Raw genomic sequence first — 23,090 nt, forward strand, 5'->3', positions numbered from 1 at the left:
CATTATCTGGCCTTTTTTAAGACATTTATTCCATATTCAGAGCCCATGACATGCCGAAAATTATGTCCATGAATTAAGAAATGTATCACTTTTTAACGACCCTTTAAAATAAATAAAATATTAAAACAAATAATTAAGCCATTAAATAGTAATAATAATAATAATAATACTGATAAAAATACGGTTTTGTATACAGAGTTTGGGCATGCGGGAGATTGGGGGAATCTGTAAAATGTAAAAAATATATTTTAAAAAATAAAATGAATTAGACAACACAATACAACTTAATCATTTTGTCATTTAATTAGAAAACATTCCCTGATTCACAACATTCATTTCCTGCACGGGCCTCAAACCTAGGCCCTAGCCGGCCCTTGGTTGACAGCTTACCAGTATCCTCGGTCTGAGTCCGACTGAGCCCGTGTCTTTTTTTCTGTCTTTCGCTTACACAGCTGCTGCTGCAGCCATTAAAATAGTTCAGTTTAGTTTTTAATTGCAAAGTTATATTTCTTATTGTTTAATTATTAATTAATATAGAAAAATGTTTGGAACATTTTTTGTTTGTTAAATTCAAGTTTGTTTTTTGAGTGACGACCAAGCAGATAGCGGCAGACAGCTGAGTTGATCATGTTTGATCAATTTCTCAAATCATCACGACTTGCTTTAAAATAAAATCTGTAGATATAGAACACTTAAAGCATATTACAATGTTGTTTAAACATTTAAAAGTGCGTTGTTATGTGCATATCTAAGTGTTAGAGTGTCAGAGAGTGGAAGCTGAAGCGCGTTTAATGCATGAGGCGCCAGCGCAGTCACTTCATTTTGTCCTTCATAACAGTGGAAACAACTTGAAGTACGCCGTCATTTTTGCTCATACAGATAAAACTAATACTTTATTAGGAACTGTAAAATGTTGTGCCCTTATTTTTGTGTGCACTCACAATATCAACAAAACGTTGTGCTTTTGTAAACAACTCAAAAAAAAAAACGTTGTTATCATGCCTGTCACCCCTCCTGTTTTTCCCGGGATTCTACCGTATTTTACCATTCTATCCCGCTATCATCCTGTTTAAATATTATCCCATATTTCTCCCATATTTTTAATCTTTCTATTTAAAACGCGTTACTGTAATTAAATTACTTAGCCACTGAAAAAGTAAAGTAAGGGATTACTGCTCATTTTTAGGTAATTTAATTACAGTTACTTATAAAATACTTGCGTTACATACAGTAAATAATTTCAATAGTTCTAAAATCAATATTGAATTTGAAATCTAAATTTACCATCTAAAGATAATTTAATGCAGCGTATTTAACCCTCTGAGTGCCAGTGCATTCACTTTCAGTTTTTCCTGATTCACAGAGAAACCTTAAATACTCCGATACAGATAAGACTAATTTCAATCGAAACTATAAATGGCCTACCTTTTTGCAAAATAAAAAATAAATAAAAAACCGTGCACTTTTTGCCGTCTAGGTCTCCGTGAGCAACTTTCTACACGTCACAAACTCAGCAAAATTTGAAAACGAATATTACCTGATTATGTAATCCATATGAAACTGAAGCGAGATCATAGGCGGAGGGTGAACCAACTCCAGGGTAAGACTAAATGCAGCCAAATGTATTAAACATCATAAAACCATCTCTTTAGGCAACAGCCAGACATGGATGTCATGTCTAATAAAATATGTTCAGTGGGACTGAATTTGTATTGAACGTAGAAATGTATAATTAGGCTCTATAACGTTTCCTTTCCATGGTTTTTCAAACTGCGAATAAATTATAGCTAACGTTAGGCTATATAGAAATGAACATTATTATCACTCAGAGGCGTCATGTCCATTCAAAGTGATTTCTGAGCCAAGTGGATTTTAAATGCAGCTTCCAAAAAACAAAAATAGCCGAATAATATTTTTTATATTTGATACAATTACAGTGGTGTTATAAGATCGTTCAGTGCGTTCTCACTGTGGCTGGCACTGAGCAAGAGACAGACGCGTTTGTACAGCGCTGCTGCCTTATAACAAATCACACACAATTCTGTTGATCTTAGTAATGAAATGGCAATTTATGTAATTTATTCTTACCTACATTAGTTAAAGTGTTATTTTTACATAAACCTGAACAGATTTTACTATTTGGGCTTTTCTTGCCAAACTGAAATTTATTGTTTAACTTTTCTGAAGCTTTTTTGTTATTCAGATATGTTGTTATTCAGAGTATTTCTATTTGTTAACCATAGGTTAGGGGAGTGCGGGGCACAAAGTAACGCAGGGTTAGTTGTAACACACGTGGTTTGAATATTTCCACACATGCTAGCATAACAAAATTTACAGTATTTGTTAGTTACCATATTAACATTATCTAGAAAAAAATGTGTGCCAAAATTAAAATATCTTTTGAAGATATCGCTGAACACATATTTTACCATAGTAAATGTCATCTCAGTTTTTATTATTCATTTAAAATGAGACAAATCTGGTATTATTTTAATCTCCAATCTGTTATTTATCAGTCTTTTAATGCTTTGAAAACTAGCAGAAGACACTAACCAGTTTTAAATCGCAGTTGCGCAGATGGGGTACCGTTATAACACTGTTACAATATGCTATTCTATGACATTAGCAATGTAATTTACACTATGAAAATGAAACCTTTTGTCACTCTGTCTAGTCTCTGTTTCCCTGGGTGTCCACTAGTGGGCTCACTTCCCCTTAGACACTTCACCGTAGGCACTAGAATTCCTCTAGTCTGGTCCTGTCTTCACAGTAATTGCACTCCTGTTAATTGCACCAGGTGCAGGCAATCTATTGTCATTAGCCTCCCTATATATTCCTGTCTTTTCCTGTTGGTGGTATGGAGTCCTTACCCTTTGTGTATGCAGCATTCTCGTCATCCGAGATTCCCCTTCGTCTTCTCATATTCTGAGTTTCTCCTTAATCTTCTCGTCCTCCGAGTTCCTCGTTCCTTTCATTTCCAGTTCCCTCCTTTGTTTTCTTTGTTTGTTTTGTTTTGGACTGATTATTTGGTTTGACCCTGGCTTGTTTGATAACGATGTTGGATTACCCTTTTTGAATAAATACCTGCAATTGGATCTCTCGCTCTCCCTGTGTCTCTCTGGTACACGAATCGTCACAGAAGGACTCCATCCAAACAGAGATCCAGCGGTATGTCCATTCATATTTCCTCCCCAGTCACCGAGCGGGTGAGGAATGGGTTCGAGGGTACTCGCCTGGTCGTGTTTCGTGGGACCAGGGGAGGTCGCTCAGGAGTAAGTGGTCGAGAGCCAGGACCGCTGCACAAGATGGCCGCCAGCCCAGCGCCGCTGCGCAGAATGACCGCCGACCCAGCACCATTGCACAGGATGGCCGCCAATCCAGCACCACGAGGCAAGATGGAAGCCAGCCCAACACCACAGCACAAGATGGCCGCCAGCTCCACGCCACGAGGCAAGATGGACGCCAGGTCAGCGCCACAGCACAAGATGGCCGCCAGCCCAGAGCCACTGCGCAGAATGGCCGCCGGCCCAGCACCACTGCCCATGATGGCCGCAGGTCCAGCGACAATGCACAAGATGGCCGTCAGCCAAGCGCCACGAGGCAAGATGGACGCCAGCCCAGCGCCACAGCACAAGGTGGTCACCAGCCCAGCGCCACAGCACAAGGTGGTCACCAGCCCAGCGCCACGGTGCAAGATGGCCGCCAGTTCACGTCATGTCTGCTGAGCCAGCACCACAGTACAAGATGGCCACCAACCCAGCGCCACTGCACAAGGTGGCCGCCAGCCCGGAGCCACTGCAGAGGATGGTAGCTACAGTGGGCTTTCCTGAGTTGAGTCAGGTTCCCGTTGACTCTCCAGAGTTGAGTCAGGTTCCGGGTGACCTTCCAGAGTTGAGTCAGGTTCCCGTTGACCCTCCAGAGTCGAGTCAGGTTCCCGTTGACCCTCCAGAGTCGAGTCAGGTTCCAGTTGACCCTCCAGAGTCGAGTCAGGTTCCAGTTGACCCTCCAGAGTCGAGTCAGGTTCTCGTTGACCCTCCAGAGTCGAGTCAGGTTCCCGTTGACCCTCCAGAGTCGAGTCAAGTTCCCGTTGACCCTCCAGAGTCGAGTCAGATTCCAGTTGACTATCCAGAGTCGAGTCAGGCTCCTGTTGACCATCCAGAGTCGAGTCAGGTGCTCATGGACCCTCCAGAGTCAGGGTTAGTCACCGTTGACCTTCCAGAGTCAGGGTTAGTCACCGTCGACCTTCCGGAGCCAGGGTTAGTCACCGTTGACCTTCCGGAGTCAGGGCTAGTTACCATGGTCTTTCCAGAGTCAAGGCTAGTCACCGTTGACCTTTCAGAGTCAAGTCAAGTCACTGGTGATCTTCCAGGACTGAGTCAAGTCACTGGTGATCTTCAAGGACCGAGTCAAGTCACTGGTGATCTTCAAGGACCGAGTCAAGTCACTGGTGATCTTCAAGGACCGAGTCAAGTCACTGGTGATCTTCAAGGACCGAGTCAAGTCACCGGTGATCTTCAAGGACCGAGTCAAGTCACCGGTGATCTTCAAGGACAGAGTCAAGTCACCGGGGTTCTTCATGGGAGAATTCAAGTCACCAGTGATCTTCATGAACAAAGGCAAGTCACCAGTTATCTTCATGAACAAAGGCAAGTCACCAGTGATCTTCATGAACAAAGGCAAGTCACCAGTGATCTTCATGAACAAAGGCAAGTCACCAGTGATCTTCATGAACACAGGCAAGTCACCAGTGATCTTCATGAACAAAGGCAAGTCACCAATGATCTTCATGAACAAATGCAAGTCACCAATGATCTTCATGAGCAGAGTCAAGTCAGCATCGATCTTCATGAGCAGAGTCAAGTCAGCATCGATCTTCTGGAATCCAGTAGAGACACCATGGGATTACCAGAGTCCCGTCACTCCTCTGTGGAACTACCAGAGCCTCTCCACGTCTCGGAGGAACTACCAGAACCGTTCCACATCTCTGCGGAACTACCAGAGTCTCTCCTCGCCTCTGCGGAACTTCCAGAGACTCGTCATGTCTCAGTAGATCTCTCTGAGCACCCGACTGTTCCTGTTGTGGCCACGGAGGCTACCCTTAACATGTTCATGTTCTATGTTTCAGACTTGCCCAACCAGACTTGTCCTCCTGTTGGTCCGGCCGCACGGATGTGGTGGTCTTCTGCTCCGCCCTGGGGGCTTTCTGCCTCGACCACAAGGGAGTGGTGGTCGTCTGCTCCGCCCTGGGGGGCGTCCGTCCTGACCACACGGTTGTGGTGGTCTTCTGCTCTGCCCTGGGGGGCGTCTGGTTCGGCCGCAGGGTTGTGGTGGTCTTCTGCTCCGCCCTGGGGGACTCCGATCTCGACCACACGGACGTGGTGGTCTTCTGCTCCGCCCTGACCACATGGTTGTGGTGGTCTTCTGCTCCGCCCTGGGGGGCGTCCGTCCCGACCACACGGTTATGGTGGTCTTCTGCGCCGCCCTGGTGGGCGTCACGTGATGTCCTTCTTGGACTTGTGTTTTTGTGTTTATTTTTTGTTGTTGTTTTTTTTTTGGTCTGTGTCTTTCTTTCTGTTTCCTGCTATGGACCTGGCCCTCCATCCCTCCCCCTGATCCTCCGCCGGTCCACCTCCCTCCTGGGTTTCTAGTCTGTGTCTGTCTTTCCGTTTTCCCTCTAAGGACCTGGCCCTCCGTCCCTCCCCCTGATCCTCCACCGGTCCACCACCATCCTGGACTCCTTGTTTTGTGTTACACTTCTCTTGTCTCTGTCTCCCCACCATACCACCTTGTCTTTTCCCCTTTTCCCCAATCCAACCTGTCCCCTTGTATCTGTTTTACCATTTTATCTCGCCCTCCGTCCCCCCCCCTCCCTGTTCCTCCGCCTCTCCACCTCCCTCCTGGTCTCTTTGTGTCTTTGGTTTTTCCCTTGGGTTCGGGTGGAGCATCTGGCAGCTGCTCCGTGGAGGAGGGGGTAATGTCACGCTGTCTAGTCTCTGTTTCCCTGGGTGTCCACTAGTGGGCTCACTTCCCCTTAGATACTTCACCGTAGGCACTAGAAGTCCTCTAGTCTGGTTCCTGTCTTCACAGTAATTGCACTCCTGTTAATTGCACCAGGTGCAGGCAATCTATTGTCATTAGCCTCCCTATATATTCCTGTCTTTTCCTGTTGGTAGTATGGAGTCCTTACCCTTCGTGTATGCAGCATTCTCGTCATCCGAGATTCCCCTTCGTCTTCTCATATTCTGAGTTTCTCCTTAATCTTCTCGTCCTCCGAGTTCCCGTTCCTTTCTTTTCCAGTTCCCTCCTTTGTTTCCTTTGTTTGTTTTGTTTTGGACTGATTATTTGGTTTTGACCCTGGCTTGTTTGATAACGATGTTGGATTACCCTTTTTGAATAAATACCTGCAATTGGATCTCTCGCTCTCCCTGTGTCTCTCTGGTACACGAATCGTCACACCTTTACAGATTACATAATCAGGGAGTATTTGCTTTCGTTTTGAATTGGTTTGTTTAAATGTAGACACTTCAAGCTTTCTGTATATTTCTGCACCCCAATTTTAAGTTATTTCATTATCAGGAAAAAATTCAAGTGATCACGCAGGCACCTCCCTGCATGCATGCACATTAATAATTTTCCGAACAAACACTTGAATATTAATAATAATAGAGCACATTTCTTTTAGGTTAAAGTATGGGATCCGCATTAAAAATAAATCTTCACAAGTTTACAACCGAGACAGATGCAGTTATAACCTGTAAATTCAAGGCTATTTGACATTTTAAAATGATATAATGGCCGATGCTGCTCCAATTCATTGATCATTTGTTGTTCTTGATCAAGATTAAACAGATGCAGGGCCGTCACTAGTGGGGTGAAAGGTGGTGACGATTATAGGGGCCCACGGCTGAGGGGGGGCCCTTCAGCAATCTCAACCGACTGTGAGGCCAGCCTAAAAAGATGCTCAGGACAGTTGACGGGCCACTGCTGCATGTCATTACAAAAGCTTATCATTTGCACATGTACTTAAGCTTTGCAAATTTAAACATTCAAACACAAGACGCAGGAAAACTTAGCTGAGAGTAATATAAATACCCGTCTTGGAGAGTATCCTCGAAAAAACTGTCGGTTATGTTTTAAGTGAAAGTAAATAGTAGAGAAAGAAATCCAATGTGTATCATTATAATGGATGCATTTTCTCTTAAAGTGACCACGCTTAATTTACTAGCTGCTGTAATGTTAATCCAAGAAAATGAAAGAAAGAAAATCACTCACTGCTTTTGACTGAATTACTTTGTAGTTTTAACAAGAATTAATCCACAGTCAAACCAAAAATTATTCAGACACCAGATATAAATTTTTGATAATTTTTTACTAGTGGGTGCAGGACACTATATTTCATTTATGGAAGGGGGATAGCAAAATAAAGTAAATTGTCACACATTATACCCAAAAATTCTTCAAACAGTGGACTACCAGTAAACTGATAAAAAATTGGGACCAAAAATTATTCAGACACTTTGACCTGACTATATTTTGCTTAAGGGTTTTTTCTTTAATTGCTAATGCGACATTTTTATACCACAGACTGAACAAAATAAAGTATTGTTTGGTAACTGGTCAACGAAGTATTGATTGTCATACTAACAGTTGTCTGAATTTTTGGTTGATTGCAATCAACCAAAAATTGATCAAAACATTGATCAAAAAAGGACATACCATTCTATCAAACTTTTCTGACATTATCAAGGTGAATTTGTTCCGACACAGTTTAACTCTGAGTTCTTGTCATATTTTATTACAATTTTCTAAACTATAGCGAATAAACTGTGATAATGGGTGAAATGTTGAAGGTGTCTGAATACATTTAGGTTTGACTTTATATTTAATATTTAGACTATGCAGTGCTATTAATTTGATTATTCGTACTTGGGCACCTACAAACTTGAAGAAGGCTCCATTTAAAATCACTTAAGTTGTCAATTAATGAAGCTCTTTTTTACATTGTGTGCACTTTGTTGATTATAATGAGAAAACTTTTAAACTTTTCAAAGTTTAAACATGAGGACGTTTTATCCGTCCCTTTTCAGTTTCAATGATTTAGCTAAATTGTAGCCAGGTTTAATTTATTTGTTTCTTGTTTTAGTTAGGCCTAAATAATGGGAGTGAAATTATATAGTGCCTCACGTTTTACTAAAATAAAGGAAAAAAATTAATAAAACACACAACAATTTCTTAATGAGTGTATAGAAATCTTTTCCCCAAGAAGTTATCTGTCAAAATAAAGGACAGGTAATGAATAACATAAGTATGTACATGACAAAAGTGCATGCTGTTTTATTAAAGGAATGTTAAAATATAAATTAAAAATGTACTTGTGACAAATGTATGTAGCACTAAAATAGGCTACCACTTTTAATGCTCCGATGCAAAGTAAACCACCATTTCTTTAGGATAATATAACACATGATTCATATTATATAAATAATACTGTACACCTGTTAAATTATTCAAATCTAAAATATGGTGTAATAATGTGTCACTTAGAGAAAATATAAGCACAGGCTCATAGGCTTGACATTTATCCTGCTTGAATTCATTCTAAGAAATGCACATAACTTCATTAGTACTAAATTTTCATCTGTGAATATTAAATATTTTAACTACAGTGTTTTTCTTTCATTTTCCGCCGACTGCAGCCGTCAAATGTAACATATTGGCTAGGCAAAGCTGATGGCTATTTGCGAAAAATGTGTTTAAAATAGTATGTTCGATTGATAACTTGTGGTTAAAGTGCCACCTAGTGGTCAAAAGCTGCAAATGCACTTTACAGTCGCGGCGGTCCCTACTGCGGTAAAAAGCTAATTTTGGTTGGCCACCTACTGTACTTGCAACATATTGTTATGACTTCAAAGCAATTTTAACATCCTGCGCGATTTGAAAACTAATACTTTTGAATGTTGCCGTCACACATACAGCTTCATATGCATGAGTTTTCTAATTTAGTAGGTTCAGTAGCTCACTTGCACTTGAGTGATGAAGAGCTCCGGCACGAACTCCGTGAAATTACAGTTCGCTCAAATCTGCATAAGGAAGTTAAAATAGCACGGCTGCACCAACAAATGCTATTTTATATAATTTTTGCATCAGGTTTAAGGTTGGGTTTGGTGTAGGGGATATTTCCAACACGATAGAGCATTAAGTTTAGCAACATTCCCTGGATATTTTAATTCTAAACAGCCGCATTATGTACCTCAAGCAGCATAATAAAAACACAGCAATTCGTGATTACCTGCAAAGTTCAGCTCCAACCCTGATCAACCACACATGAATCAGCTAATCGAGATCTTCATAAGCACATGATTAATTCCAAACAGCTGTGTTGGAGCAGGACTGGAACTGAACTCTGCAGGTAGGTACAGTAAATCTCCAGGAACAGGACTGTGCATCCCTGAAATGTGAATACACCTGTGATCACAATAATGATAGTGAGTACATCTGTGATTTCCTAACTGCATGAACATGGTGAGAATCAATGTCTGTGTTGTGACATCCTCCATATTCCTCCATAGACGAATTGAAATATCTGATTGTGAGACTTAATATAAATGTGCAAGAATACATGAAGATTGGTGACAAACCAAAAATCAGTTGAAACATGATTGCGGCAAAAGTCGGAAGGCATAAATGTGCCATAGTACTATTAATCAGAGCCGCAGTGGCCCATCCTAACATAATGATATGGGCAGGCGAGTGCTTCAGACCCAAGCTCAGGGTTTATTAATGGAAATCAGAAATTCTGTGACTGCTCAGACAGTGCTATGGACATTGCATTTCATACCTTATATTCCTTATGTCTTCTACCTTTCTCCATTCCTTCGGGAGATTTATAAAGTGCATGAGTAGCTACCTGTATATGTCACATCACATTCGCAATGCTGCAGACCATCCTAGTCTTTTATCAGTGCTCTGTCCACAGCCCTGTCCCAGCTGATAAAGTCACTTTCAGCTTTTCTGTGATTGCTCTCTGTTGACTTCCTGTTTGTACAGCATGATCAAAGACAGCACAGATGGAAGCACACTGTCTTCACTAAGTGCTCTTGCTGATCGTTGATCAAACATGTTTCACTTAATTAATTGTATTTTAATTTGGCCTGTTCTGGAAAGCCATTTCATTACAACAGGTCACATTTATCAAAGTGGATACTTCAGCTAGATAGCTGATGGATTTTTCATTTAATATGTAACACAATAACTACTGAATATTAAACTATTAAAATGAGTGAGAAAGAGAATGAGAACCATCAGAAATATAAATCAAATATAAATCGCTGATTGATATATGTGACAAAACCTATCCCACAATTTAATCTGCTGTTGCTTTTTTTAAATTCCAGTTTAAAATAACACACTTTAAAATTAATCACACATGATAACTAGAGTGTTCTTAACACAAATGTGCCATTTCGTCTTCTTTTCATTTAATTAAAAATCATGACATTACATTTTAATTACTCCCTCTAACTCCCCCATCCTGACAGCATAATGCAATACCTATTAAATATTTATTTAACTTGGGGCATTGCATGCAGAGGGTCCTTAGTATTCAATATTTCATATTGCCTCATTTTTACAATTATGTTTATAAATATCTAGTGGTTTTGACAGGAACAGGCATTTGTAGTCTTGAATCTGAATATCCTCTTTATTCTGTATTTCACCTCCTATGAATTCAGTAATGTCATATAGGCTTGCCATGATTATAAGTGGGTCCTATTAGTAGTTAGCAGCATCAGGGTCACAAAATTGCATATTGAAAACCTGCTGATGTCAAAGTAGGTTTGTTGACATTTATCTTTCATGTGGCCAGTAAACAGTAAACCAGTCAATGGAGTGATTTGTCATACCGATGATATTCTTGTCTTCAGGCAAAACAAAGCCTGCCAGGGTTTTAACAAATATACAGTCAGTGGGTCTCACACTAAATGTACCTTGCTACATTTTTACCATTAATTTGTGGTATAAGTATAGATATGGTCGAAACTCAGAGACAGGCCTTTTGCAGGCTGAGAGAGGACCTGAGTTCACCAAAGGTTGCTGCAGATGCATTCTCTTGTGGGTTAGGTGCTGTCTTGACAAAAGAAACCTGTCACATACATATCCAGGAGTCTGATGTATACTGACAACTGAAAACTAGTCAGTGGCAATGATGCTGGAGTGTGAAATGCTTGTTTCTTATCTACAAGGGCTGCACTTCACTATACTTAGTGACCATAAATCGTTAAAAAAAAAAAATTAATAAAATAGGCTCAAAAGGTAAAGGCACACTTTCTCTCCAGCTGACTAGAAATGCATGCTTTGAGTAACAGTATCAGAACTGCAGAATTGGCATTGCCAGATATTCTCCTGCTAATGAAAAAGACTTGTAATTCCAGTGACTCTACAGAAAAAAAAAAAAAAAAAAACCTTGATAGCCAACAAGAAATAATGTGTTGAGCAAGAGTTCAGCATATTCAGCATGGTGGCCTGCAGTGTCGGCAATTAACAGGGCCTTGTGGCAAAAATACCACTAAAATGAACAAAAATGCCCACAAATTCAAGGTAATGGGGCAAAAAATGCAATCTTTTGCAGCTGTCGTGATGAAATGAAATGAAAAATGTCTAATTGCAGAATTACATTTTGATTCACACACACTGCAACAAATGACTTTTTCTGCATTTTTTTTTTACTTCTTCTTTTTTTTTTTTTTTTTGAAGTGTTGAGCCTTATAGCCAATTACACATTTCTTTTGAGCTTAGGAATGTCATGGCCAATCAGAGACACTCAGGGCTCAAATTGAGGGGGGATGCGGGGGGGATGGCATCCCTCTGGTGGAAAAAAAATGACAAAAAGCATCCCCCCGTGAAACCACCATCCCCTCATCCATCCCCTTTAGATTAATACTGTTGTGTATTATGTAAAATGTACTGTGCAAATTAAATGTTAAAATTCTCTACTTATGATAATTGACGAACTAAATAACGGCGATTGGCCAATCAGAACTCGGTACTGTAACAAGCTGCGCACAAGCTGAAGCAAGTTTCCGTAATTTTTCTTGCAAAATGTGTGACTGTCAGGGATGAAGTCCATTAGAGTGCAGTTAGAATGCACTTATAATTCAAGCAATGAAAGAAAAAATACACAGTAAAATCCTGAGTGTTAAATTAACACTGAAGCAGTGTTAAAGTTAATGATATGTTACTGATGTTTACTATTAACAAGCAGAATCACTGAAACACAAGAACTACAGCTGACTTCAGCCACAACCTTAGATTAAATCAACTGAAGTAAAAGAAGACAATAAATCTCTCAAGATCTCAGCAGAAGATAATTAATCAACTCCACAAACAACATCACCAGCTTTATGGATATAATAACCACTTTATTTCTGGAGGATCTAAAACAGAAGTTCTTTATTGAGAAGTAAGGTCTAGGTGAATAGTGTTTGCTTTAGTTGCCTCTTGACCAATGACTTAATAAGTTTCTCTTTGGTTGTTACAATTGTGTTTGTAAAGTATATATGTGATGGCAAGGAACTTATGATACAATCATTTCATGCCTTTGAGTATCTGATTGCATTTTATCTAAATCTATAGTGCTTTTATGATTTCTATATTATTGCAGTTCTATGATATGAGATGACAATGTGAGAAAACTTTATAAGCCACTCTTATAAATATGGCTCATAAAGAGGTTTTGATTCTGGCACACATAGATATGAAGAATCACCATGTGAATCTCAGCAATGGTGACAAACTATTCTGATAATTTTGATATGATTTTTGAAGGTCACAAAATAAGGTAGTAAAAAGTCACAACAAAAATAAAAACAAATAGTAAGAATAAAAGAAAATCCAAAGACAATTGTGACAATTTATTCATATCACAATGCATGCTGGGAGCCACGGATGAGTTATGACTGGTGCACCCAGAATGCACTGCAACATGAATCTGTCTGATGATCGTCACCATTGTTGAGATTTATACACTCACCGGCCACTTTATTTGGTACACCAATTCAATTGTTTGGTAATGCAAATTGCTAATCAGCCAATCACATGGCAGCAGCTTAATGCATTTAGGATGTGGTGAAGACGACTTGCTGAAGTTCAAACCGAGCATCAGAATGGGGAAGAAAGGGAATTTAAGTGACTTTGAAGGTGGAATGGTTGTTGGTGCCAGACGGGCTGGTCTGAGTATTTCAAAAACTGCTGATCTACTGAGATTTTTAATGCACAACCTCTCTAGAGTTTACAGAGAATGGTCCAAAAAAGAGAAAATATCCAGTGAGCGGCATTTGTGTGGACGAAAATGCCTTGTTGAGGTCAGAGGAGAATGGGCAGACTGATTAGAGAATGATTAGAAAGGCAACAGTAACTCAATAACCACTTGTTACAACCAAGGTATGCAAGAATACCATCTCTGAACACACAACACGTCGAACCCTGAAGGCAGATGGGCTACAGACAGCAGAAGACCACACCGGGTGCTGCTCCTCTCAGCTAAGAACAGGAAACAGAGGCTACAATTCGCACATGGTCACCAAAATTGGAGATTGAAAAACATTGCCTGGTCTGATGAGTCTCGATTTCTGCTGAGACATTCAGATGGTAGGGTCAGAATTTGGCGTAAAGAACATGAAAGCATGGATCCATCCTGCCTTGTCTCAACGGTTCAGACGGCTGGTGTAATGGTGTGGGGGATATTTTCTTGGTACACTTTGGGCCCCTTAGTACCAATTGAGCATCGTTTAAAGGGGTCGTATGATGTGATTTACATTTTTCCTTTCTCTTTGGAGTGTTGCAAGCTCTTGGTGCATAAAGAAGATCTGTAAAGCTACAAAGACTAAAGTCTCAAATCCAAAGAGATATTCTTTATAAAAGTTAAGACTTGTCCACGCCCCCCTATAATGGCTCGTTCTAACACGCCTCACATCTCTACGTCAGTATGTGGGAAGATTTGCATCTTCAACGCCACCCAAATGTTCATGCAAAGAAGGAAGGTGTACCTTTTATTTTCGCTGTTGCCGCCGGCGCCATTTCATGGAGAAGCTGTGTGTTTTATTGTGAAAGTGAAGCTACTTTGTTTGGCCTTCCAAAAGAGCATGATATCCACTTCATCATGCCTAGAGCTGACCTATGCTGGTCGCATAGGAAATACATCAACTTTGTGCTCACCGTGGACAAAGCAGAGTCCAGCCCGGGGTCTTCACATGTGGTTGCCGCAACCCCTGGCCGCTCCTTTGTTAAATCCGCCAGCTGTTCCTCATTATAGCCGCTGGCTTCCGCTCACTCAAGCCGCGAGCCATTCCTTACTCAAGCCGCTGGCCATTCCTTACTCTTTGCAAGGACAGTCTGGTGCTTCAAGTTTCAAACTGTGTCATTTGTAATGGGTTTTATTGTTTTTGTCCTGTCATGCCGGTGTTCTTACCGGGACACGTCATAACAGTATATGTTGGGGGGCATAACATTTCCGTCAGACGCTTGAAACAGTTGGCCAATCACATCGCCCTGGATAGCTGGCCAATCAGAGCACACCTCGCTTTTCAGACTGATGAGCTTTGTAAAAAATGATACGTTTCAGAAGGCGGGGCATAGAGGAGAAACAGACCCTGAGTTCCATTCGGAAGGGCTCATCCCTATGCCCTAATCTCTTCAAAGAGTTTACCCTCTGGAGTGAGAGCTTCGAAGGGTTGAAGGGTGTAGGGGACCAAAGAACTGTTTCTTGAAGTGCCCTTTTGCGTCATCATCACCATCATCACCATCATCATCATCAGAATCAGAATGAGCTTTATTGCCAGGTATGTTTACACATACAAGGAATTTGTTTTAGTGACAGAAGCTCCACAGTGCAACAGAATGACAGTGACTAGACAGGACACCGAAAATAATAAAAAATGATAATAATATAAAAATATACAAAATAGACAATGTACAAAAAAGCAAAAACAAAATATATAATATTGACAATTATGTACAGGTATGATGTGCAAATTTGAAATGTAAATAAGTATGTGTGTTAAATAAATAATGTATAATAGTGTTGTGTGTTCCACATGCATCATGGAAAGAATCTGCACAAAGGATCATGGGTGCCCAAAGTGTCCATCAGTTGTACCCTTCGAAATCCTTCATTCCGAAGGGCCCTTTGAAGTGGCTAGTTTTGAGCATTTCGGTTTGGAACGACCCTTCAATATGGCAGCCATGATTGTTTTCACTCCGAAGTGCCCTTCGGAGGGTGATATATCCTGTTTGGAACGCACCGAATAATGTACATTATGTGGAAAATAATGTGTTTTTTGAACCTTAAACCACATAAACACATTTCATTACACCAAATAATGTTCTTTTTAGCATAACATCATATGACCCCTTTAAATGCCACAGCCTACCTGAGTATTAATGCTGACCATGTCCATCCCTTTATGACTACAGTGTACCCATCTTCTGACGGCTACTTCCAGCAGGATAATGCACCATGTCAAAAAGCTCAAATCATCTCAGACTGGTTTCTTGAACATGACAATAAGTTCACTTTACTCACATGGCCTCCAGATCTCAATCCAACAGAGCAGCTTTGGGATGTGATGGAATGGGAGAATAATATCATGGATGTGCAGCCGACAAATTTGGAGCAACTGCATGATACTATCATGTCAATATGGACCAAAATCTCTGAGGAATGTTTCCAACACCTTGTTGAATCTATGCCACGAAGAATTAAGGCAGTTCTGAAGGCAAAACGGGGTCCAACCCCTGGTACTAGCAAGGAGTACCTAATAAAGTGGCCAGTGAGTGTATGCTGATTCTTGATGTCTGTGTGTCCAAACACTACAGATGTTCTAAACTGGTGTGCAAAGTGTCTTTAAAGTTTTTCACATTATTTCATTAAAACACAGTTATGATCAGTATATAAACTAAATTACACATCATCACTGACAACATCAGTAAAACTACTACGTGACAACATAATCATTATCAAAAATAGACAGAGGACTCAGATGCAGAGTGGGGAAAAGGAGAATCTTTATTCAAGCCACAAAACACAAAATAACATAAACAATAATTAAATGCTCTGGCGCACACAGAGATCTCCGAGCTGGCCGGCCCACTGTGGACCACTCGTGCTGCCGGATCTCCGAACTACGGATCCTTAGACCGGAAAACAGAAGGTGAGAATGAAGCTTGGACATCACACAAAACACGGGCAAAGACAAAACAATCTACTCACGACGACAGACAGATAAGCAGAGACATATAAGGGAGTCTTGTGATCTGCGCACCACCTCTACAATCAATCAGCTTGTGATCTGCGCACCCCCGCTACGATCAGCGCTGATTGCCCAGACCACGAGCTACCGAATAGACAGGACAACACAGACCACAGGGGAACCTGAGAAGGCACCCTGCACCGTGACAGTACCCCCCACCTCAGGGATGCCTCCTGGCGTCCCCGGAGGACTCACCATGACGTTGATGAAATTGATCAATGAGAGCGCGATCCAGAATATCGCGAGCCGGAATCAGCATCTCTCCTCCGGACCATAACCCTCCAGTCTACCAGATATTGATGACCTCTACCCCTACGCCTCACATCAATTGAGCCGCCGTACCGTATAGGCTGGCGATCCCTCGATGAGCCTAGGAGGCGGAGGGGCAGAGGTCAGGGGCTGAAGGGGGGAGCGAAAGGTGGGTTTGATCTTCGAAACATGGAAAACCAGGTGGATCCTTCTAAACTGATGGGGCAATTTGAGCCGGACTGACTGACTAAGCACCTTGGCGATAATAAACGGTCCAACAAATTTGGGTCCCAGTTTACGTGAGGGCAGTCTGAAGTTAATGTCCTTCGTAGACAACCAGACTCTCTGACCACACACGTAAAGTGGGGGCTTAGTACGGTGGCGGTCCACCGATGCCTTGTTCCTCTCGCCAGTCCGAGTGAGGGCTTCTCTGGCGATCCTCGAGGAATGGAGGCATCTCTGAATAAATGCATGCGCGGAAGGAAACAACAGCATTCGATTCTTTGAGAGGGGAATAAAGGTGGCTGGTAGCCTAAACGCACTGGAAGGGAGACAAACCCGATAGATGAGACCGGGAGGGAGTTAAGTGCGCATACTCTACCATGGTCAACCTGGAACTCCAAGATGACGTTGTTCAGCAGACGCCAAACAGCGCAGAACTCTATCCAAATCCTGGTTGGCACGCTCGCGGCCTGACCATTAGTCTGCGGATGATATCGGATGGATAAGGCTCGCAGTCAGCTCCCATGCTGAACTCCTGACAGAACTCTGTCCAAAACCTAGACACAAACTGGGGACCCCTGTCAGAAGACACCACGTTCACCGGGAGGCCATGAATACGGAAAAACGTGATCTAAGACAAATAGTCGCTGTCTCCCTCGCTGACGACAATTTGGGGAGGGGAATAAAATGGACCGCCTTTGAGAACCTGTCCACCACAGTGAGAACAACCGTCTTGCCACTAGACGGAGGCAAGCCAGTAACGAAGTCCATTGCTATGTGTGACCAGGGACCGAAGGGACCGATAACGGCTGGAGTAGCCCTGCTGGGGGTCGATTGGATCCCTTACCCGCAGCGCAAATAGGACAGGCCGACACAAACCGTCGAGCATCCTGTGCCACGGACGGCCACCAAAACCGCTGCTTGATTAACCTAGTCGCTCCAGGGTGGCAAGCTAGACTAGAAGAGTGGCCCCACTGTAGTACGCTAGTTCGGACTGACTTGGGTACGAAGAGCATACCCTCTGGGCATCCAGTGGGAACAGAAGCATTGCGTAGTGCCGCGCGGACCTTGGACTCCACCCCCCAGGCGACTGCAGCCACAACCCGCTCGGGATGCAAAATGGCCACAGGGAGGGTGGGTCTAGCCTCAGTCTCAAAAACCCGTGACAGCGCATCAGGTTTACCATTCTTAGACCCGGGGCGATAAGAAATGGTAAACCTGAAACGTCCAAAAATCGTTTACAGAATCGTTTACTTGTGGAGGTGAGATCAGTCAGAGGAAGGGCGATCTGGCTAAAGTTCCGAAATGAACCGCCTGTAAAAATTGGCAAACCCCAGAACGCGCTGGACCGCTCTATGACTATCTGGGGTGGGCCAATCAGCAACTGCCTTTACCTTGGCGAGATCCATTCGGATACCCTCAGGCGAGAGAATAAATCCCAGGAACGGAACCGACTGTGCGTGAAACTCACACTTCTCCAATTTAACGAAAAAATAACGATACATAAACGATTCTCCAGCAGCCACTGGAGCACTCGCCTGACGTGCTGGACTGATCGCGCTCGTTCTGGGAGAAGATCAGGATGTCGTCGATGTAAACAAAAACAAACCGATCGACCATGTCTCGGAGCACGTCGTTGACGAGTGCCTGAAAGACCGCCCGGGGAGTTGGAAAAGCCCAAACGGCATAACTAAATATTCAAAATGCCCCGTATGGGTCGTGTTAAAGGCGGTCTTCAGCCATTCGTCCCCCTCCCTAAATCCGAACCAAGTGATAAGTACTGCGGAGGTCCAACTTCGTAAAGATGGTTGCCCCCTGAAGGAGCTCGAAGGCCGATGACATCAACGGCAAAGGATAACACGATTCTTTACCGTGATGTCATTCACACCCCCTATAGTCAATACAGGGGCACAACGATCCATCTTTCTTCTCCCGAAGAAGAAACCCTGCCCCGGTCTGGAGAGGAAGAGGGACGGATAATGCCTGCTACCAGAGAATCATGTATATACCTCTCCATGGCCTCTCTCTCCGGACCCGACAGAGAGTAAAGACGCCCCTTAGGTGGAGAAGTGCCAGGTAACAGGTCAACAGTCGTACGGGCGGTGCGGAGGCAGAGATGAAGCTCGGGACTTACTGAAAACCACTCTCAAATCATGGTAAGCCTTCGGTACATCCGCCAGGTTAACCAGCTCCTCCTACAACACAGAATGAGACAAGACTGGGGAAAATAAATGCCAGCACCCAAACCACCTGAGCTTAAACAGAAAGGGCTCCAAGCCAAAAACAGAGAACCACGGGCCCAATCAATATGAGGGTTATGTTTAAACCACCAGGTGTGACCCAACACCACTGGAGCGGTGGAGCGAATTCGTGAAATAAGGTGAAATTTAATCTCCTCCGCATGATTACCAGACAAGGTCAGTGTGACAAACTGGGTGGTGTGAGTAATATTAGTGAGATGGGTGCCACAAAGGGTCCTAGCAGAAATAGGTTCGGCCAGCACAACGGCCGAAATCCCCAGACGTGTTGCCAATCTGGAATCCATAAAAATTCCCCCCCCTCCACAGACAAAAAAAACCAAAAAACCTAAAAAAACACCCCCAAAAAACACTAAAGAAGCGTGAAACTCTGAACGGCCACCAGGTGGCAGTCGAGTTGTAGTGACGCTCATGTAATGTGTGAAGTTGGTGATGCTGTTTGTGGAGATGATTAATTATCTTCTGCTGAGATCTTGAGAGACTTAATGACTTCTTTTTTTTTCAGTTGATTTCATCTCAAGGCTGTGGCTGAAGTCAGTTGTAGTTCTTGAGTTTCTCTTTACTTAATCTACTCTTCAACTTAACCTCATCATAACTAATGCTCAATCAGCACTTAATTAAACAAATAACAAAATCATCAAAACAATCACTATTTCAACTTTAACACAAAAATTAGAACCATACATACATGATCTGAGCAGTGTTAATTTAACACTCTGGATTTTACTGTGTACCCATTTATGAGTTTTTATGTTTTTTATATTCATTGTACAATTAATGTAATCATCACAAAATAAACACATAAAAATTCTAAAAAACATATAAAACAAAGAACAGCAAATTAATTTGAATTAATTTCCTTGAATTAATCTATGTTTGAACGAATCGCGTGAGCCAGTGATTCAATGGTCCATTCACTTGTTTCGTTTCTAATTCAGCCGTTTTGAATGAATTGATTGATTTGAATGATTTAATAAATCATTTATTTTAATAGAGATTTGCTGCCACCTACGGGTGGTTTTATTGTCATCTTTATTTATCCATGACATTACAAAACCAAAAAAAGCCAAAGCACAAAACACAAAAACAACAACCATAAACATAAATAATAAATAGCAGTATTGACCCAAATTCCTCCATTTCAGGCCCCAGAAGAAAAAGAAAGAAAAAAGCTTTAAAAAATAGTAAAGGCTAATTTGTCATTAAATAAATACCCTTTTAGACAAATTTTGTAATCATTGTGTAAAATTAGCTACGGGACAAAGCTTACAACCCAACCCCCCCACCCACCCCCCAAAAAAAAAATTAACCAGACCATCCCCCTCTGAAATTTTTGTACAATTTGTCCACTGGGACGCTTAGATTGAGAGGTATGCAGATAATTAAGCGACCCGCTGGCCTGGTATATCAACAAACAATCACCAAATGGTTGTGCAATGCCACATATGTAATCAGCAGAGACTTCCTCATTGTGAACGACCTATACCTACTTCTTTTCCAGCACTTCCTTGGCAAAAAAGTGAACATGCATCCCTTTGAGTGGGAAAAGAAAACATGCCTGCACATACTATATCTCCAGATATGTAGAGATTCTACACAGAAACACTACAGGTATATCCTCAAAATACATGGTTAAGAGCAGTCAAAGAATCTTTTGCACATCCTGGAGGTGATTTCAGACAGTGGACACAATTCGAACAGATTAATAAGACCACAACAAAATCGTGCTGACCTCTGAAGCATGGCTTTTCTTCATGTTCTACACACCAAAACCCAGGGAGGATGGATAACATATAGCTAGACCTGCAAGAAAGCCCCAGGCAGTGAATTACAATTCTCACATCACATTCAATCTGCATCGTATTTGGTACAGACAGAGAGGGGTACTGCAAAGAAACAGAAAGCATCTCCACCCCATTTACAAACCTCCTGATAGACTGAACTTATTATGAATTTAAATTAAATGGAACTATAATGGGTCATTGCAGAGATGATAACAACCAGCTCCATGTAAAATGAAACCGCATTTATTTCATTAGCCAAAAGATGTCTGGAGTCATTGTCTCATGTGAGTGTAATGATTTTTCTCGAAGCTGTTTTCCATTATGCGTAAAGTGTTTTTAATTACCAAAAAATTGGAGTGCATCCCAAAATGAGCAGAACCATACCACACTGTAGTGTACAAACAGTAACATTCATTTCAGGTACACATACAAATAATCCTCAGCATTATGGAGACATTGTTATGGGCTCAACATTTGTTAGTCAGTCAGCTAATAAGTTTAATCCCTTGATAACACCTCACCACAATAATATTATAAAAAAAAAAAAAGATCTGCTTGTTTTTATTTGGGGCAGTGTACTCAGACTTTTGGGGCCCTTGCCCTATCACAGCGTCACAGTGTCTAAAGATGTCCAATCCTGCCCCTGGAGGGCCAACATCCTACAAAGTTTAGCTCCACCTTGCTTGTCTGGAAGTTTATAGTCCATCGGAAAACCTTGATTAGTTTGTATGGGTGTTTTTAATTATGGTTGGAGGTAAACTCTTCAGGGACAAATTTGGACACCTCTGGGCTGCGTTAAGCCCTGACAAAATGGTGCAAAACATTTTTTAAACGGAAACGGCGGTGCGTTGAACATTCTGTTTTGATGACACTAGAGTTGCAACTATGGCAGCTGAGAAGACCATTCTTTGTGTTCTTTTTGAATTTTCGGATCCTGATGAAATCAGTTTAAATACGTATTTAATATTGCAAAATATGCTCGATGTTACAGTCAATGCCCTTGCCATCCAGAATAAAAGAGAACATCCCAATCAAGTGAAGAGATTTGTGAAAACTGTGGTTCCTAATTTTTGTGATCCAAAATTTGTCTCGCATTTCAGGATGAAAAGACAAACATTTCAGGTGAAGGATAATACAAACCTTATTATTTTTATTGTGAGTATTAGACTTATCATTATTGCTGATCACTGTTGTTGTGCTATGCTATTGTGATATTTACCATTATATAATCAGAGGGGTATAGAAAAGTTTATGAAAGTGTCACTCAACAATACAATAGCAAAATATATAAATATGTATAGCATTTTTATGTTACATTAATCAGTGTCTAGCACACCTTCCTAAGGAAAGGATAAGGACCAGAAGACATTGCAATTACTAAATGATATTTAGACAGACTTAAAGAAGTTCCAGATCTATACTTGTGCTCTTATTATTTCAGTTATTTTGCCTTTAATGTAAATAAATATGTGCAATATACAATATACTTGCTCTTGAAAAAAAATTTATATTAAAAACACATTGCAAAATCTCTCACAAAAACAACACGTTTTATAAAAAACATTTACAAAACAACCAAAAAATGAGAAAACGTATCTCAAACCCCGTTGTACACCATTTCCAAGAAACATGTCGTTCAAACCGGAAACCATACCAAAACGCTGCATACCGGTTTGAGCTTGAACTTGCCCCTGATCTAAGAGGGTGTCTAACTGACCTATCGGTAAGCCCCTCCCCTCGAGCGCAGATGAGCCAATGGCAGTTGAGTGTCAGTTGCTTGGGGAATGAAACTTGACATCTTTAGGTGTCAGCACCATAGGGAACATAGGAAGATTCAAAGCTCTCATCAGTTTGATGGCGTTTATGCTGCAAAAATGGCAAAATTATGTGTCTGGGGTACTTGTAACACTGGTTCCAGGTATCATGAGAGGATAGGCAATGCAAATTGGAATTTATTTAATATTCAACATTCATTTTCTGGTTGTCATACTCATTAAGTTTTTTCCATCCATGTTTTTTCTTTCCTCAGAAGTGGAATGTGAGTCAAACCAAGATCCGTGTGATTTCTACCGTTCTTTTCATTTTGTTTGGTTGTCTCCTCTTCGTCACCCTGCCGGCCATCATATTCAAACACATTGAGGGCTGGAGTGCACTGGAGTCCATCTACTTTGTCGTCATTACCTTGACAACCATCGGCTTTGGAGATTTTGTCGCGGGCGAGGGCGAGCGACGCCAGCACGAAGAGAACAGTGGTGATCATAAACGAGACA

At 41.6% G+C, this 23,090-nt stretch overlaps 1 protein-coding gene across 4 annotated transcripts in view; it reads left to right on the forward strand.

Moving 5' to 3' along the window:
* Window positions 1–23,090, forward strand: part of kcnk2b (potassium channel, subfamily K, member 2b) — a 72,666-nt gene that overhangs the window by 42,238 nt on the left and 7,338 nt on the right. For 3 of the 4 annotated variants that reach the window (XM_042746611.1, XM_042746610.1, XM_042746612.1), the window contains exon 5: window positions 22,850–23,072. In XM_042746611.1, coding sequence (XP_042602545.1) covers window positions 22,850–23,072 — 223 coding nt within the window. The remainder of the gene's footprint in view (window positions 1–22,849; window positions 23,073–23,090) is intronic. The other variant, XM_042746613.1, reaches the window with a different exon arrangement.

Source organism: Cyprinus carpio, chromosome B20 (genome assembly GCF_018340385.1).
Source record: "Cyprinus carpio isolate SPL01 chromosome B20, ASM1834038v1, whole genome shotgun sequence".
Taxonomy (NCBI): domain Eukaryota; kingdom Metazoa; phylum Chordata; class Actinopteri; order Cypriniformes; family Cyprinidae; genus Cyprinus; species Cyprinus carpio.